The sequence below is a fragment of the Carassius carassius genome, chromosome 41 (assembly GCF_963082965.1).
Source record: "Carassius carassius chromosome 41, fCarCar2.1, whole genome shotgun sequence".
Lineage (NCBI taxonomy): Eukaryota > Metazoa > Chordata > Actinopteri > Cypriniformes > Cyprinidae > Carassius > Carassius carassius.
In genome coordinates, this window is record NC_081795.1 from 18,611,874 (window position 1) to 18,630,242 (window position 18,369).

At 36.9% G+C, this 18,369-nt stretch overlaps 1 protein-coding gene across 1 annotated transcript in view; it reads right to left on the reverse strand.

The window, feature by feature from the left end:
• gbe1b (glucan (1,4-alpha-), branching enzyme 1b) overlaps positions 1-18,369 on the reverse strand; it is a 174,252-nt gene that overhangs the window by 87,447 nt on the left and 68,436 nt on the right. Inside the window, exons 6-8 of the mRNA XM_059533431.1 lie at positions 16,373-16,463; positions 12,608-12,817; positions 51-166 (exon numbers count right to left, since the gene is read on the reverse strand). Coding sequence (XP_059389414.1) covers positions 51-166; positions 12,608-12,817; positions 16,373-16,463 — 417 coding nt within the window. The remainder of the gene's footprint in view (positions 1-50; positions 167-12,607; positions 12,818-16,372; positions 16,464-18,369) is intronic.

Sequence of the window (18,369 nt, forward strand, 5' to 3'; positions counted from 1 at the left end):
CAGCAATTACAAGTAAAGAACATTTCATGCTTAATTTTCCATGTACATACCGATCCCGTGATGATGGTAGAGCATGGATGTTACTCCATCAAACCTGAATCCATCAAATCTGTACTCCTCCAACCACCAGCGCAGGTTTGACAGGAGAAATCGCAACACCTCCCAGCTACACACACAAACAGTTATTATTCTCTTCTGACAGGATTATACTTTATTTATAATTACATTGCTCATCATTACACAGGGAAACACCATTGACAATTTTTTTTCATAATCTTGGAAGCTGATAAATCTGCTTACAGTATATAACTCATAGCAGGTCATTAGTTATTCACATATTTGAATCATATATTTTAATATGAACTTTATGCGATCTGTTAAGCATGTTTGCTTATGACTCCTAAATAAACATTATTTTAAAGCAGGGTTCTTCAGCAGGGGTCCACCAATTATGCAATGTAATGTAAAGTAAATATGCAATAAACCAAAGTAAAATATTATATTAACCTCAGTAAAAAGCATAAAAGTTCAGCTAAATGTTTCATTCTACCTCCTGCATTTAGTCAAATTTAAATATCATGTAGTTTATGACTTTAAACATCAATAAGGGTTATTTTAATGACTTTGCAATGCAGCACCATAAAGTAATGCATACAAATATATTAATATGCAAATTATTTCATGTTATTATAAGCCTGGCAATATAATTAATCCAGCTGACATCGACGGGGAGAGTTGTGGCCTAGTGGTTAGAGAGTTTGACTCCTAACCCTAGGGTTGTGGGTTCGAATCCCAGGCCGGCAATACCACGACTGAGGTTCCCTTGAGCAAGGTACTGAACCCCCAACTGCTCCCCGGGCGCCGCAGCATAAATGGCTGCCCACTGCTCCGGGTGTGTGTTCATGGTGTTTGTGTGTTCACTGCTCTTTGTTTGTGCACTTTGGATGGGTTAAATGCAGAGGACGAATTCTGAGTATGGGTCACCATATACTTGGCTGAATGTCATGTCCCTTTCACTCACTTTTTATCATCACATTCTGGGATGTGTTGCTTCCCAGACGGCGAGAACTCAGCACTGCCTGGAAGTGCAGTAGTATTTCGTTCACAGAGTTAGGATTTCACATGATACAGAGTGGAAGAAACCTGAAGCAGCACACACACTATTTTAGCTTTAGAATGTGACTCTGGGAAACTTTTTTTTTCTCTCTTTCTTAATATGTTTCCCTTAGGAATGAGGTTCTCACATTTGGAGGCGCTGACAGAATATTAAAAAATTATATGAAAGGTGAACTCACAATGCAGAAATGTACCATTAAGTGAGTGACTATAATTCCTGAAACTGTCTGTTTGCACTCTTGCTTGCGGACTCATTGGCATGAATAGTTTTTTTTTCAAAAAGTTTGGAAAAGTTCATTTTTGAGGATCCCCTTCAGCTCATAAAACCTTAATTCATAAGATAAGTAGAATTTGCAAAATTTGCAAAATAATATATATACACACACACAGTATATATATAGCAGCTTATGGTATTATTATTATTTTTTATGTACATATCTGGATTCTTTTCCAAATCTCTGCTCATTTTAGTACAACATCCAAATACACAAGTTCTCCGAAATTATCGATCAGTTATTTCCTTGAATGATTCACTCTGATTCATAAACAAATCACTCAGACAGGTGTTTAAAAAGGTTTAAAAAGTTCATTGGACACAAAAAAAAGAAAATAAAAAAGAAAAGACAGACTTTTGTTCTCAAATTAGACCCAGTGTATCAATGATATACTATTTAACTTTAATATTCTGAATAATTTTTAGTTTCCATATTCATTGTAATTTTAGTTTAAGTATATGTAATTTTGTTTTAAGCATGAATTCAGCATAAATTACTGTTATTGGTTTTTTTTCATTATTATTATACCTATATATTTTATTAGTATTTCAGTTTTAGTTTTAGTTATTTTAGTGAAATGAGATGTCGTGAGAGCGGATACTTTTTTTGACTAAACATCCAAATCCAGTCATTTCAACAGGGATCTGCATGATTGAGAATTTCACATGAGGGCGAAATATTTCCTCATTCAGGAGGTATTAACGTGAAATCGATTTCAACTAAAACTGAAAACATTTTATGCATTGTGGCCATTAATTTACACAACAACAGCATTTTGGTAGCCTTAAAAACCCAAACCTTCGAAAAAGGGTTTCAAGTACAAGTTTTTGAAAAGGATGTGCTAACTACAGAAACATGCCATGGGCGAGTGGATTACATGTTCAGTGTAAAGGATAGCGCATAGTGTTCCTTTACAAAGTGACATCGCCAATTACTGGCCTGGCATGCATTATACAACTTTTTAAGTCGTTCTCGCGGATCTGTGTGAATGGGGATTGTTTTGATAACATTGTCGTCTATATACGTAATTTTTCAAAAATGTTTTTAGTACATCGCTGTTGCTACAAAGTACCCTCATTCAAGATGGTCACCCAGATTTGTCACGTAGACCAATAGAAAGCTGCTTGGTTTGAAAGGGATTCATACATTGGTACAATACTGACAAATTATGTCCACATTGTTGCAGAAAATTCACTAATATGACCACACCTATGTTATGTTTTAAGAACAGACAGTGGATAAGTAATGTCGGTGATGGTATGTAGTGTCCCAAGAATCCAGGGAACTCCTGCCTTTAATGGCATTTTAATCTATGCAAATGATTTGAAACCCCCTTGTATATTTTTGACAAGCTGTACCTGCAAGAGCTACTGCCTCCGTCCATGTTTGAAACCTAGAAATTACTACCAATGTGCTCTATCTCCTCATCGGGCACCCCAATCAGCTTCCTGCGGCATGCGGCTATGAGCATAAATTAATCGTCAGGATGAGAAATTGGAATCAACTCAAAGTATGTCAAACCCTTAAAGTATGTTTGTATTCTGGTGTTTGGATGATGTGTAGGCGCTTGTGACCAGCCCCCTCCAGCTGTGCATCCTCAACAACTTGGAGTAGTTTCCATGTTGCCATAGAAACTTAAAATGCAAGCACAGGGGTCCTCTGGCATTGTGCGAATCACACATGGAACAAGATAAAGCACCTTAACCATGTGAAGCCAAATTAAAGAGCGTGGAAAAACACCATCATCTCGCACTCCGATTCACGCTCCGGCATCCTTAATGTTATTGTCAGAAGGACAATATGACACTTACGATGCAGCCGGTTCAGGCCGGAATGCCGTAAGGGGCCCTAACGGAGATGGGCTTGTGCTAATCCTACATCTTAAACTGTATTCAACAGCACGAAAGTTTGAATGAACTCTCTTCAACTTCGATTCTTCTCTTCTAAACTTCTACAACAATGACAAGAGGCCCAGGTAGCAGAAAATTAGAAAATATGGAAATTAACGATCTTTTGACACTCACGCCGGAACTTAAAGCTATTCAGAATAACTTATGAACCTCCTCACACAAGCAAGTCTGCAGAACTGTGAAGATTCCTGATAATATTAGTGCGGTATAAGGAGCTACAGCCTTCATTTGGAGTCATTCTCGGCTTTAACTTGATGCATTCAGCACCGTGCTGATCTAGGCAGCAACATTCATGTATGCCAAATCAAATATATGGATACAAGTCCATGTTGGCCAGGTGCAAATCCCCCAGAGCTTCTTCCAGGATTGAGCAGTTCGCAATAGGTTCTGCATGAGGAGTGAATCAGTGCCAGGGTAGATTGTAGTTTTCCAAGCCACGGGGGGAAAATGCTTATGTAGATATCCGCTGTACAGTTTCATAAAGTTGCAAATGGTGAGTTTGCAACTCTGGGTTTGCTCTCTCAATACTAGGGAGCTGTGGTAATCTGATGAGTGTGCGGCATGGGTGGTGACGCAGAGCTGCGGGCGATAAATAGATTATACTGTGATCAACACACGATGCAGAGGCCAAACGCACAATGTGTTATCGTGGGACTGAAGTAAAGCCTTGACAAAGCCACACCTGCACGTTAAAGCCATAGGAATGACTGGTATTCCTTATGGGCAAGTCCTGTCGGGAAGGTTATCCATCAGGGAGGGAGAGCAGTGGATTAAAAGCTTTTGTTGGGTGAGATAGTCTGTGAAGGTATAGCAGGGCTACTCCGCTTTGGAAAGCTCAGGGGCCACAGGTCCCCTTTAGCCTCAAGGGCCGCACTATCAAAGAAGCTATCAGATTATGTGTTTTTGTATGATCAAAATTTCATAATTAGTAACACGTTTATTCATCTTGGTTAAACATTTCTATGTATAATAGTACATTTGAACATTTTAAAGGGGTCATATGATGCAATTTCAAGTTTTTTTTCTCTCTCACTGAAGTGTTACAAGCCGTTTGTGCATAGATAAGATACCTAAAGATGCAAAGGCTAAAGTTTCAAAACCAAAGAGATATTCTTTATAAAAGTAAAGACTCGACTACGCCCTCTTTTTACTCTTTTCTAAAACAGATTTATCAATCTGCGATCGACAAACCCGGATATGCATTTTGTGGCATCTTCTCCTGATAACAACGAAAATAACTTCAATTACACTTTCAGTTTTGATCGTACAGGTAAGAACAATACATCAACTGAATCTGTAAAGGGTCTACTTTTATTTGTATACACACATAATAAGAACAAAACTGTGCATTTAAAAATTAAAGAACACAAACAGGGTGGGCTGTCTGCTGCTTTAGTCTTCGTGACCTTCATTTAGAAATGTGCCATGAACTATAACTGAGCAAATACTCAACAAAGAGACATGAGAGATGTCTATAGAAAGCTTGTTTACTTTTAAACTAAGCAAGTTTTATTGAAAACAAATATTCTGTGATAAAGTAATTCATATGAAAACAACACGATGTCCAGTCTTTCACGTCTCCCTTCATTATATCTAATGCAAACACGGCCACGCGATGAGCGTGCTATAGATATTAGAATGGTCCATGTGAAGCATGCCGCATGTAAACACCCACACAGCAAACAAAGCAGCGAGACTGTACCACAAGTTATTCAAATTGTACTTTTTGCTTCGTGCTGAGAGGAATAAGACAGACTTCACCTAGAATCCACTAGGGGGTCAAAATAATAATAGTAATAGACATGTAATAGATCATATACTATGCACACTTTCTTGAGAAAGTATGTATTCATGTTGATGATATCATTGATGCCATTCAACACTATTTATTAAATAGGATACATATGACTTAAAGGGTTAACATGGTGAGAACACCACACTGTAAACTGTAGTTGCACTCACACAAGACAAAAAAATCTACTTGAGACCAACATGTTGAGTAACGCTGAGGTTAAGGAATGACTTAACGACAACACTATGGCTTCAAACTGCCAAACGGGCCTTAACCAGATTAAACATGACTTCAAGGGTGTCTGGAAGGATGGTAAAATGCTGTCTTATTTGATTATGAGTCTCCCTTTACGATTTCCCCACATTGCTACCATTTACCATGAGTGCTCAATGACAAGATATACAATGAATATCAATGAAATGGCTTGCATTGGTAGTCAAGCCCTTCAACAGAAGAAGGAAAAATATGCCATGTGACATTTCCTCAGAGCCAAATAGCTGATAATCTGTCTCAACACCACATTCATCCTTGGGGAAAGAATGACAGGAAAAAGAAAAGTATGATGATAAACATAAAATGACCTTGCTACACAGTTTGCCAAATCTGTCATAAGTACTGGTTCCCAGACAGTTACGAATTAATACTACATGAATACTCTAAAACTGAGGATAATCTCTCAACGGGGATACGCTGACCTTATTTGCAATTCTTCTACCTGATATTGCTACCCAGTCTCAGGTGTGAGGAAGATCGCAGGATAAATCCCTGTATCCTCATCATTACAGTCAACCTGTATGAGAACAAATAAATTTACAACCTTGACAGGTCATTTCACACAAGGTGCACTGGTGAAACGACGACATCTGACAGCCTGAGAGATGGCGAACAGCCGGGCCTTGTGGGAAACGGCAGTTGAGGCACCTCATTTCACGCATCTCATGCTGTGCCTGTCCTATCAGTAAAACGGCTTCTTCACTCATTCAATAAGAGACAAGCAGAGCAGATTAATGTTTATTGGGGAAGAGATGGATAACACCTGGATAAAGTGATGTGACAAGTGCCATCGTCGTGTCATTTTTTGTTGCTCTGGAATTCGTCCAGAACTGTCAGAATTAGCATTCTCCATCAACATCCAGCTGTGCCTCTGGTGAATTCAGGCATTTGTCTCAATAGAAAGTTTATTAAGTCTCATTGAGAGGTGTCAGGAGAACATGCAATGCAAGGAGTGAATATTCAGGGAGGGGAACTGCTTCATGAGCACGGGATCTTATCCACAATTGTCATTTGAAATCTTTCACAAAGGCAGAGTATAATTTAACGTTATTCGCACAGCATACCAAGCGTGCCCCACAAAGTCATTAAACCTGTACATTCCTCTTAGTCAGGATAAAAAAAAAGCAATAAGTCTTGGTGAATGTAACGCACAATCGAAATGTGAGACCACAAAAGCAGCTACCCTGAAGTCAGGCTCCGTTTGATGTGCAGAGGGATTCCAGTGATAACTGATGAAAAATGGATGCAAATGAGCTAATACAGCAGGAGACTGGAGGAAGGGATGGATAAGCGTGAAAAGAGCCTTCTGAAGTCACACATCTGAGACCCTTCGAGCACCAGAGAGAGGGCAGACAGCGGCAATGGCCGAGAGGAAGTGTGCCTGCCCTTCAGGAGACGGGTGGAGAGGAGCGTTGTGGCGGCACAGAGGATTAATTTACTCGCTTTTACAAGGTGTCCTTGCTGCTCTTTGAAACAGCCTATTAGATGATCCACAGGAAGCCATGAAGTGCGGCCCAGTGGATGTCTCTGGGCTAGTTAGATCTCCACTACAAGGGCTAAGACCTCAAACACTGGCTGTTCGCATTTCCCGGTGCATAACAGAGCTAAACAGAGTATGCACCAGATGTTTCCATAAACTCACCTTATGTTCATGACTTCTGCATGTCAAAATGGTGACTTCTACATGTTAAAGACAACTAAACAGGGAAAGTGGAATCTTAATCTGTCAGTTGTCATGAATTTTAAAAGACTGTTCTGATAGACCAAGAAACACAAATGAAAATCAAAATGAAGGGACAGCGTGACACCCCCGACCCCCACTTCTCAAAGGAGATTTTTGTCTGGAACTTAGTGTTCCTGTAGCTAAAGTGGTAGAGCATTGCGTTAACAAGCGCAATGTTTGGGGTTCGAATCCCAGGGAACACATGTTAGGAGAAAATTGTTAGCCTGAATGCAATTTAAGTCGCTTTGGATAAAAGTGTCTGCTAAATGCATAAATTTAACTTTATTTAACTTGGAGGCTGCAGATCAAGATCACCGTCAAGCATCTCAAATTTCTTCAACTTGTTTTCTTCCAGCCAACCATTTGTTCTCGAAATATCCTGCACCAAGAAAATTCATTTATTTCCATTTCATTTTGAATCGAGGGACCACACTGATTGTTTGATTCTGCTAAAAAGAGTCCCTCCTTTCAAGAAACACCACATGCAACTTCCACTGATGTCAATGGCGCATCTGTTGTGACATTCGCCAATGCCTGTTTCAAAGTTGCTTGATTAAACAATGCTGTGCAATCGCAGTCGCCACCAGGAACGGCCCTTAGATGATTCTACTTCTCAAAAGCAAGAATTAATAGAGAGCCTGACACCGAGATGCATCCAAACAAACGGGCGACAAGAAAAACAGACAAATGAACCGGCAATGACACCGGGCGTTCCTTCTGGCTTTTACAAATGACTCTTCAGATGGCTGCTGGTTGTGGCATATGTCTGCGGCCCATCTAATGAGTCCCTCTGAAAACGGCACAAGCTCAATAAGTAATGAAACTGCAGCTTGGCTCTTATTACTGAACCTCTGGCCGTCTGACACTAACACTGGATAATGTATTGGCGGCAGCAGCTTTCGGCATGCGCTTATTAAATGTGGGTTCAAAAAGGCATTGATAGACTCCGCGGAGGCGGCCGGTCTGTCTCTTAATGTGTGATGAGATGAGCTTACAGCCATGGAAGGAGAAGAAGAGAAACTTAATTATCACGCACTGCGAGAGCACCAATCAATAGGTTCGGGTTTACCGTAAGGGCCATTAGGGTCAGAGCCAGATAGCGGCTATAGTGTCATACGCTTTTGTATAGCTTACCACTGGATGACAGTAATGATTTGGAGAACAGAGCAGCATCAGTGAAGCCACATACATTGAGCGTGTTAGTGGAAGCCAGAACTGTTGAGAGCAAAGGATTGTAAACACGTCTCTCATACTGTGACGCACGAGGGCACTTTGAGCTACTACAAATTTAAAACCCATTTACATCAATTGTTGTTCTTCAGTTCATTTACACACATGGTGTTTTGCAGTTAGAGATTCTCATTTTGATATGCTGAGTCTTTCATTATTGAAGCTCTCATGGGGCATGTCTGAGACGTGTTAAGCTTACATTAGAACACGCACTCTTAGATGTAGACTGTCATGCATGGGCTTTGTTCATTTTGTTTTAAATGTATGTGCACTTGATCAGGGATTTGCATGTTTCTGAGCTTGAAAACAAGGATTATGTCGTTACTTCCTAGGGAATTAACTTTATGTGCTTAACAGAATTTCTGTGCTGATGCCAAAATCAAGCTCACAGCTGTTACTGATTGATCATTAGAGCAGACTGTGATAAAAGACGATACAAATGCCATGGGCATTAAATAAAGACTTATAGGCTACATAAAAGTTTATTCATTTTTATTGTTATTAGTAGAATTTGGTTTGCTCATAAATCTATTTATTTATTTTAATTTATAAAGACTTCAACACTATTCAAGTGGAATTACTTTTTTATAAGCTAGATAATTCTTATTGATCTAATTTTCTTTTGTGCACTTAAATTTGATGCTTTTTTGGTGATTTTTCATCAGAACACTGGCAAAAATGTATCTGCAATAAAATCTAGGCAGTGCAATGAGGAATTTATTTGACGAAGGTCAAAATGAAGGAAGCTTTTAATTAAACCGATCGTTTTATTACTGCAGAACCCTTTTTTCCTGTCCGATATGTTGATTATTTTATTTTTTTATTTTTTACTGCCCCATTCCTAAAGTGTTGGCTCTGAACAGCCTCCATCACAAAATAAAAGCACAAAACAGAAACTTAGTTGTTCCACACTAACTTTATTTCAGTGATTAATGAGCAAACACACTCTGCTTTTTAACTGTCATCTTAAAAATACAAGATTTATTTATTATTAGATTTTTTTTTTTAATCAGCTCCATAATTAGAGGCTTTGTCTTCCAATTATTCAGTTTGTCAACTGTAAACCGTATTCACACATAATATGCTTGATGTTAAAATTGTGAGATTTGTTTAAAAAAGCCTAGTTACGTGTCAATTGTTTTGAGAGCAAACCAACATTCACAGTTTGTAAAGTTTTATTTTTGAGAACAAAAACCCCTGAAGTTCTTTTCCATCAGGAGGAAAACGTCAGGTTTCAACTCTTAATGAAACCTGTCAGAAACAAACCCAAAATGAACTTTGCACTCCAGACGTCAAGTGCATCTCTTGAGATCCATTTCACCTTTGTAAGATCTTTTGCTTTTGACAAATGAGCTATTAAGTGATTTTTTTCATTGTTAAGTGATTTAGATGACGATTCTGTATGCACATGGAAATAAATATGAGTGCTCACTGCAACATCAAGAATGCGATATTTGTGTATCAAAAAGAAAATCACTCATAACTTACAAATCAAACATGTTTTGACATACAAAGACCTGCAAGATTCAGGGTGCGGTAAAATTTTTTTTAAACAAATTTAAAAATCCCAAAACATTTCCAGCTCCGCAATCTAATTAGACGAGTCATTTAATTATTAATCATTTTCATAAAACAAACAGTTGTTTCCTTTCTTCTCTATATTTCTGCTACATTACTTACTATCTAATATATTCCAAAAGATAAATCTTAAAATAGCAGATCTGTGCACATATGGGTTTAATTGTATATCCATGCAAGAAATGTATGTTACTTGGTAACAGAAAGCTTCAGTTAGGTTCTAGAATTATATAACAAGGCAGAATAATTGTTTATTTTGATTATTAATAAGTCAAACAAGTCAAAATATTTCACAAACAAGAATGCTGTGAGAAAAATATCATATATATATATATATATATATATAAATGGGCAATATTTCTTATTCTAAGCGCATCATTTGAAATAGAAGCGTGGAGCAATTATTGCATTTTGAAAGTGATTAATTGAATTTTAGATAGCATATTTAACATGCAAGACTAGAGAGACAAAGGTAGTGAACAACGAGGAAGGACATATTGATGGGGAATTCAGACTGCGCTTTGGCAGAGAGGCTTCATATACAACATTGAAGTAATTGCTGTCAGCCCAAGTCGGTGCAATGGGAATTCTGCCAGAGGCAAATAGAGTACAGTAGGTGTTCCAATTTAAAGACTTGCCCAGTATGGGTTCGAGAGAGGGGAAAAAAAAGAAAATTAACATATGAGCTGGCATGTGTTTCTGATGAAAACCTAATGGCTATAGAAACACACTGCAGTTTTAGCTATAATGATGAAAAAAACGGACCAGGTCAAATGTAAGTTATTACCTTAAATAGAATCTACAGTAACTGAAACAACTGCCATGCTCTTGGTATTTAAAGAGACAGTTCACCCTAAAATGTAAAGTCATCAATTACTTACTCTTATAGAATTCCAAACCATTTAAGCGGCGTAAGTTCTCCTTTTGTGTTCGATGGAAGAAAGCCAAATGAGTTTGGAGCGACATGAGGGTGAGTCAATAATGACAGAACTGTCCCTTTAACTTGGCCTAATGTGAGTTCCACATTTCTAAGCCTCTTAGCGCTTTTGCATTGTCTCTTTGTTTTCAGGGATGAATGAGTCTAAATAGGCAAATACTGCAATGATTATTCATAAACAGAAAGCATATTTAAACGCTTTAAGAATTTTACATGAATATTCCGTTGTGTGAGATAAGGACATGTTAATGCTTGATTATGGGGGAAACAAAAGTGCTGATGAGGTGAACTAATTATGGAAGAATAATTCCATGCCACATTATTAATTACAGAGATATGACCTCCAAGCAAAACTCAAGAATACACACACACTCTCAGCATAGTTCCAGAACAGTAAACGTGAGTGGTTGAAAGTAGACATTAGAGAAAAAAAAAAAAAAAAAAAAACTTTTACCAATATGCAAAATATTCAAAATAACTAGGCCTGTTTATTTAACGTCTTAATTTAGAACTTATTATAGCTGTAATTTTTTTTATCAAACAATAAGTAGAGCGGACAGGATACAGGAATCCCAAGAGCTATTTTTGAAGTTGGACTAATTTTTACTTGACAGATCATCTTAAAAATCTGAAAGCATCTAAGATGCTTTCAATGAAAAAGATGAAAACAAGGAGATCCAATGACAAAATATTTCTTCCTTAATGTGTTCAAATACTGGCAATTAAAGGTAGAGTTCACCCAAAAAATGGCAAAATAATTCTGTCATCCTGATAATGTTCTAAATCGTTGATGGTAAAATTACAGTGAAAGTCACAGCTACTGTTAAATGTGTGTTTACCAACATTCATCAAAATATCTACAGAAGAAAGTAACTCATACAGGTTTGGAACAAGTGGAGTTTTCATTGGAACATTTTCATTGGAAGTGACAGAAATGTCATTTTTGGGAAAACTATCCCTTTAAACACTTATTCGGTGATTTATACTACAAATTTTCATTTAATTGTCTTAGTTTCTTGGCCTTTCTAAGAAAATAGTCAGATATTAATGGACTTAATCAGCATACAGTATAATGTAATTATACATTTGAATTCACTGTCAGCTTTTGAAATAACTAAAGATCCAAATTCTACAGAAGCCACAGGTCTATTGATTTCAGTAGAGTCTGTTACAAACAAATACTAACGATGTGGCTTTTTGTTTTTTTACATTTGAAAAAATTATACATATAATAAATCTGTTCCACATTGTCCACCAACTACTATCAAGCTTGTCACTCTTCAGATACTATTCATTTTTGAAACAATTATTCAAGTATCTATAACAAAGCATTGACCACCAAGTATTATCTGCCTCATTCTCTGTGCAGCATTGCATGCTTTAGAATGTATGTGTTTATTTCATTTATTTATTTGTTTGCTTGCTTGTACATTATTTACAATAATTGCATTTACAATACTTGCTAAGTATTAGTAAATCTAAACATCAACTGTAGTTTCTAAGGAAGATCTTCAGCCCTGGAGAACAACTTGGCAAAAAACAAGGCATCTTCGAAGGCAGCATATTTACTCAAACAGCCTTCCGGTCGAAAGCGTATCTATGCTGCTTCTGTAGGCAGCTCACTAAGGTTTGGAACGGAGCCTAGATTTTAGAAGAGCGCTTGTGTTATGTTACACAACACTGTGTTACGAAAGGTGTTGTATAATGAGAGAGCCGTGTAACTTACGTGAAGCGTAGGGTGTTTGAAATGTGAAAAACAATGTTGAGTCTCACCTAGAGTAGTTGAAGAGTCTGCTGTCCCAGAGGCTGTGTTCTCCACGGGGCCCGCTGTGGAAGAAACAGGAGTCAGAGCCGTCAAATTGGTTCAGCCCGTCTTCTGTGTTCTTGGATGCGTGGCTGTGCACCACATCGAGCAGGACGATGATACCCAGAGAGTGAGCCACGTCAATCAGCTCCTTGAGTTCCTCTGGGGTGCCGAAACGACTGGAGAGAAGAACAGATGAAGGCAAGATATCAGAGCAGTCTGGGCAGAGGTTGTCTGTCAAGCTGCATGCTCTTCGTCTTGGGTTAAGTTTGAAACTAGCAGCAGTCTGACTGTTAAGACCTTTTTTTTGTTTTTTTTCAAAAGTATAGAGATATCTTTCTGAGAGATTCGCAAAACACAGGATGCACTGGTAAGTTTAAGAGCAATTCTTTGAAAAGTATAGAGATATCTTTCGGAGTTCATCGCAAAACTTAAGATGCACTGGTAGGACTTCAGAAAACAGTATATCTGCTTGCTGCAAGAAGTGTTAAAAAAACACGAGTGTGAAACATTGCTGGAGCCGGCTTTACAGTTAGAGCTATAATAATGGCTGATGATTGCAAATTGGTCTGTTGTGTTCATGTCACTTAAAGTGTAAGCTGAATACACAAACAACTTAAGAAGCCATTTGTTAGATTAAGAATATAAAGTAGATAATAAAATAGGCATCTATTTTTTGGACCATTGCCTTGTGGGCTCCGCTCCAACATATGGTGCAACAGTGCTCCGGGCAACCCAAGTTTGAATCCCGGCTCATGGTCTATTTCCAATCTCATTTCCATCTCTCCTATACAATTGTTTAATGTCTTTCTTGTTCTATATGAATAAAGGCAGAAAGGCAAAAAAATAACAGTAAATAACTAAATAGAAAATATAGGCCTATGCCATTTATTTTATAGCTTGAAAACTTTAAAAGACATAAACAATCTTTTAAAAGACAAAATTATTTACAAATATTTAAATTAATTTAAATATTTCTATTTATAAGATTTGGTCTTTAGCCTATTTAATATAATAAAAATAAAAAGCAATATAATATAATATAATATAATATAATATAATATAATATAATATAATATAATATAATATAATATAATATAATATAATATAATATAATATAATATAATTGAAATGTTTTTCATTAACAAATAAAAAGTAGCTAAATTAAAATTCATTTTCATGATTGCAAACTAAATAAATGAATGAATTAATTAATTAATAAACAAATGAATTATTACATGGAGAAATACTTGTAGTTTTTCCAAACAGAAAATACTTGTGATGATTTTCGATTAATTTAAACATGCCCTAAAAAAAGAAATGCTGTTAACACACATTTGGCATCCAAATATAATTAAACAAAACCAACAAAAATTAAGAAAAAATAAGAAAAAAAATTGCTATAAAGTTATTCAGTTATTCAGAGCAAAAAAAAAAAAAAAAAAAAAAATTAACAAAAACAAATACACTGAAAGGACAAACAGAAAATAACATGGAAATCAAGAAGAACAGGTTCAGATTTTTTTCCAAATCAAGATCTGTCCAATCTTCCATTACTCAGCCAATCATATACACATAATGACTAATCCAAAAGCAGACATGCTCATGCACTCAAAACAGTGCAATTCTAGTACCCCATAGTGGCTCAACGGCTGAGATTCAAACTTACAACCTTCTGGATACCATCTCAGATCTGCCACATTATGTACGTGTGCATGTGCTTAGCTCAGAAAAATCTGCTCTACACAACAGTTGTGTTTAGCAAAACCAACAGAACGACACATTTGCAAATACATCAACCGTGCTGTCCAAATGCGTGTAAAAAACAAACAAACAAATATGGCAGTAAATAAAAATCAATCTCAGATCGTTTACAACGTCATGGCTTCTGAGCAGAGTTCAAAGCCTCCATACTGCTCCTTGTGGAACAAAGGGGAAAAGCGGCGCATTTCCATCAGTGCTTCCTCACGTATCTCCTCCGTGTAATTGCTGCACGAAGCTTCATCTGTCCTCTAGCTATCATCATATCGCTTTCCTCCAGCAAACATGATGCAGGGTGATGACATCAACACCCCTCCCCTTTCGCCTCCACCCCCTTCCCAGCATCCAGACCTTGCACTTTTTAAACGACTCAGGAGATCAATCATGGGTGAAATTACTCTGTATACATTATTCTCGCACTATAGGCTGTCTTCAGCACTAGCCGGTAAGGACGAGTGACGGAATAAAGCACGTAAATACAGAATTCCTGCCTGTCTTCCTTTATCTGAGGTCCCTACCTCTCCACAGGATTAACTGCAAATGTGTTTACAGGGAGATTATCGGGCCCATCAGAGGAGCCTCTCTGTGATTTGGGGCCAAAGATGTGGGACAGAGTCTTCATGGTGTGTGTGCGTTTTCACAGAGGGGTGTTACAGTTACCTCATTTTGAACATTAAGAAGATAAAAATGAGTGAACTGTACCATGTTATAGGCCTCAAGACAGCATCTTTTTCATTGAGGGTCAACAGGTGTGCCCCGGAGTTGATTTTCAGGGTCATTTTTAACTTTGGCTCACAGAGTTTCTGCCTAGTGTTGCAGATCAGTCACTTTATTAAGTTACTTGATGGTTAGTAAAGCTTTTAAAAATGTGAGATGCAGGGAAGAGGAAAGGTTGTTAAGCGATTCAAATTAATTATATGATGTGCTGATTAATTAAATTAATTAATCGCACATCAATTTGGACTGAGATATCTCCCTCCAAAAGATAATTTAAAGTTGTTATTTTGTTAGGTAGGTAGGGAAGGCGATTTCTGAGAGGCTAGTAGTAGCAAGCTAGCTTTGAAAGCATAAGATTTCATGCAAATCACTCTCCAAAGCCACGCCTCCTCCAAAACACATGAACACACACAGCAGACCAGAGGCAAACCAGTGACATAATGAGAGACGGAGTTGGTGGACTGGTTGAATGCAATGCTGTTAGATTACCTCAAGTCAGACAATACTGACAATATTGTGGCTAAAATGTAACAATATAAACTTCTTGATTATTGAACTGTTGTATAAAATCAATAACACATTTGCGATCACAACACATGTGCAATATGCACTCTTGCTAGTGTAGTTAATATATTTGCTACAAACCAGTTTGTTTATGATTAAGACATCATATTAAAAGATAATATTAAGCAGCATAATGGACTGTTTTTGTACAGCTAAATGGAAGTGAATACACCAGAAGCAAGGTTTTTTCTATTTATTTTTTTATTTTTTTATTTATTTCAACTTAATCACTGACTTTTGGGAAACGCTGTGTCATGCATGAGATTTTGCAAAAGAAGCGAGACGCGAGTGTGATGGTCAAACATGGTCAAACACAGCAGAATGCAATAACCCATTCTGTGTGAACAGCCTCTAGTCTAGACAGTAGACACAAATTTTCATCTGTCACATACAAAGTTATATACAGAACACCACCTGGGGAGAAATGTCTGCTACATAAACAGTGCCTATATTTTATAATGGAAATTCATATACATAGAAATAATAATGAAAGACAAATGTAAACCTGAAGCAGTGCAAAGACTGTCTACAACAGAACTGAAACACAATAAATATTTAAATGTACAAGGAATGTGCAAAACTGGGAGCAAAAATTACTGCAAGGCAGTTCACTAGGTTTGCAACCTGGTTAGTCAGAAAACAATGTTAACATGAAATGGACTGGAACATTTTCCAGCTTCAGATATATTTACCTTGATGCTGCGAAGAAACTCGTGACCTGGTAACCGAAGCTAGCGTAGTAGGCGTGCTCCATGATCGCCATCAGCTGAATGCAGTTATAACCTGTGTGTATGACAGTAAAAAGAGCAGTGCTTATTAGCCAAAAACAAATATTCTGTCATTATTTACTCAAGCCACTATGCCATATAACGTACTTTCTTTAGTGGAAAATGTGATATTTTGAAGAATGTTCATGCAGATATTTTCCATAAAAACAATACGTTTTAGAGTTAAACTCAAGAATCAAATAAGTCTGAACAAATTACTGATTTTAATCTTTTTTTCACAAAAAGGTTTTGTGATATTATTATTGTTTCATGATAATAATATTTATTGTGTGTTATTATTAATATTTATTATTAATATTATATACAACTATTTAAAAATAAAATTTAGTATTTAAAAAAAGTTATAAAAATATTTAACTTTGCAGTAAAATTTAGAGCACAATTTCTTTATAATTCATAATAAAATTCCAATTAATAATTGTATTACTAAATTAATATTAAGTAAAATATGAAAATATTAAACAATACTACTGTGACATTTGACTTTAAAATAGAGAATCTGGTATTTAACAAAAATAATTATATATGATAATGGTGATGATGATGATGACTATGGAAGGCATTTTCTGCCAAATTTAAATAAATAAATGAAATGATTAAAATTAAAATTAAAACCAGATTAACGATTTCATTACAGAAAACTGTACGCAAAATATGTGACAAAATTGAGAATGAAATTAAATGATTTCATTTTCATGGTGACATACCTGTCAAATTGAAAAATAAAATGCAATTGGTGATTTCACATTTCATTTTCAATACAGTCTCGATGCAAGACTGCCAATATTAAAATGAAAAGCCAAACGTGAAAAAGAAACTACACATACAGTTTTAACAAAGCTTTATTAACGCTCACGCAATAATAGTGACACAATTCAAATTTAAATGTAAATTTTACTTGTCATTTTAATTCCTCTTTTATTTCACTGTTTTCATTTTCGTTTTCATTTTCAAAGACAACCTGCATGCAAATTATATGTTAATGAGTGGGTGTGGCTCAATTACGTTGTTACGTGGAGGAGCTATAATGGCGGTTATGGCCAGTATAGCAGCAGAATTAAACCAGCTAGCAAACATTTCAGATGATAATGACTTAATTTTGCTACGAGTTGAATCTATCTTGGATAGGGGTGCTCCGATCACGATCAGCCGATCGTTAATGCGCATCTCGTCAGTAAAGCCGGTTCTCTAATCAGCGGTTAATTCCATCAGGTGCGTGATTTCACATAGAGCAGCTGTTACTACACAGAGCCATTGTTAACTGAGAAGATGCGCAAATCCACGTTCATTTTCAGCGTTTATTGGCGCATCTTCTCAGTTAACAATGGCTCTGTGTAGTAACAGCTGCTCTATGTGAAATCACGCACCTGATGGAATTAACCGCTGATTAGAGAACCGGCTTTACTGACGAGATGCGCATTAACGATCGGCTGATCGTGATCGGAGCACCCCTAATCTTGGATACACTTGGACATTTTGCAGCCGTCACAAACTCAGCAGACAGCAGATTTTCCGGGGAGTCTCGTGGGGGCTCAGGCCGAGGAACTGCAGTGGGTCGAGGGTTTGACGCATGCTGGTCAGGCTGGTTGTTTCTTCCACGTTCTAATGCTGCAGCAGCTTCCCGCAAAAGCTCACTAACAGATTCGCTATGTCTCGATTACAATATATTCACATTTTAATGTCGTTTCACACATTGTTTCAACCACCATTCAACTCATGCACACGAGACTTCGACGGTTTTTTCTCTAGTGCCGTTACTTGAATAAGCCACACCCACTCATTAACATATGATTTGCATGCAGGTTGTCTTCGAAAATGAAAACGAAAATGAAAACAGTGAAATAAAAGAGGAATTAAAATGACAAGTAAAATTTACATTTAAATTTAAATTGTGTCACTAT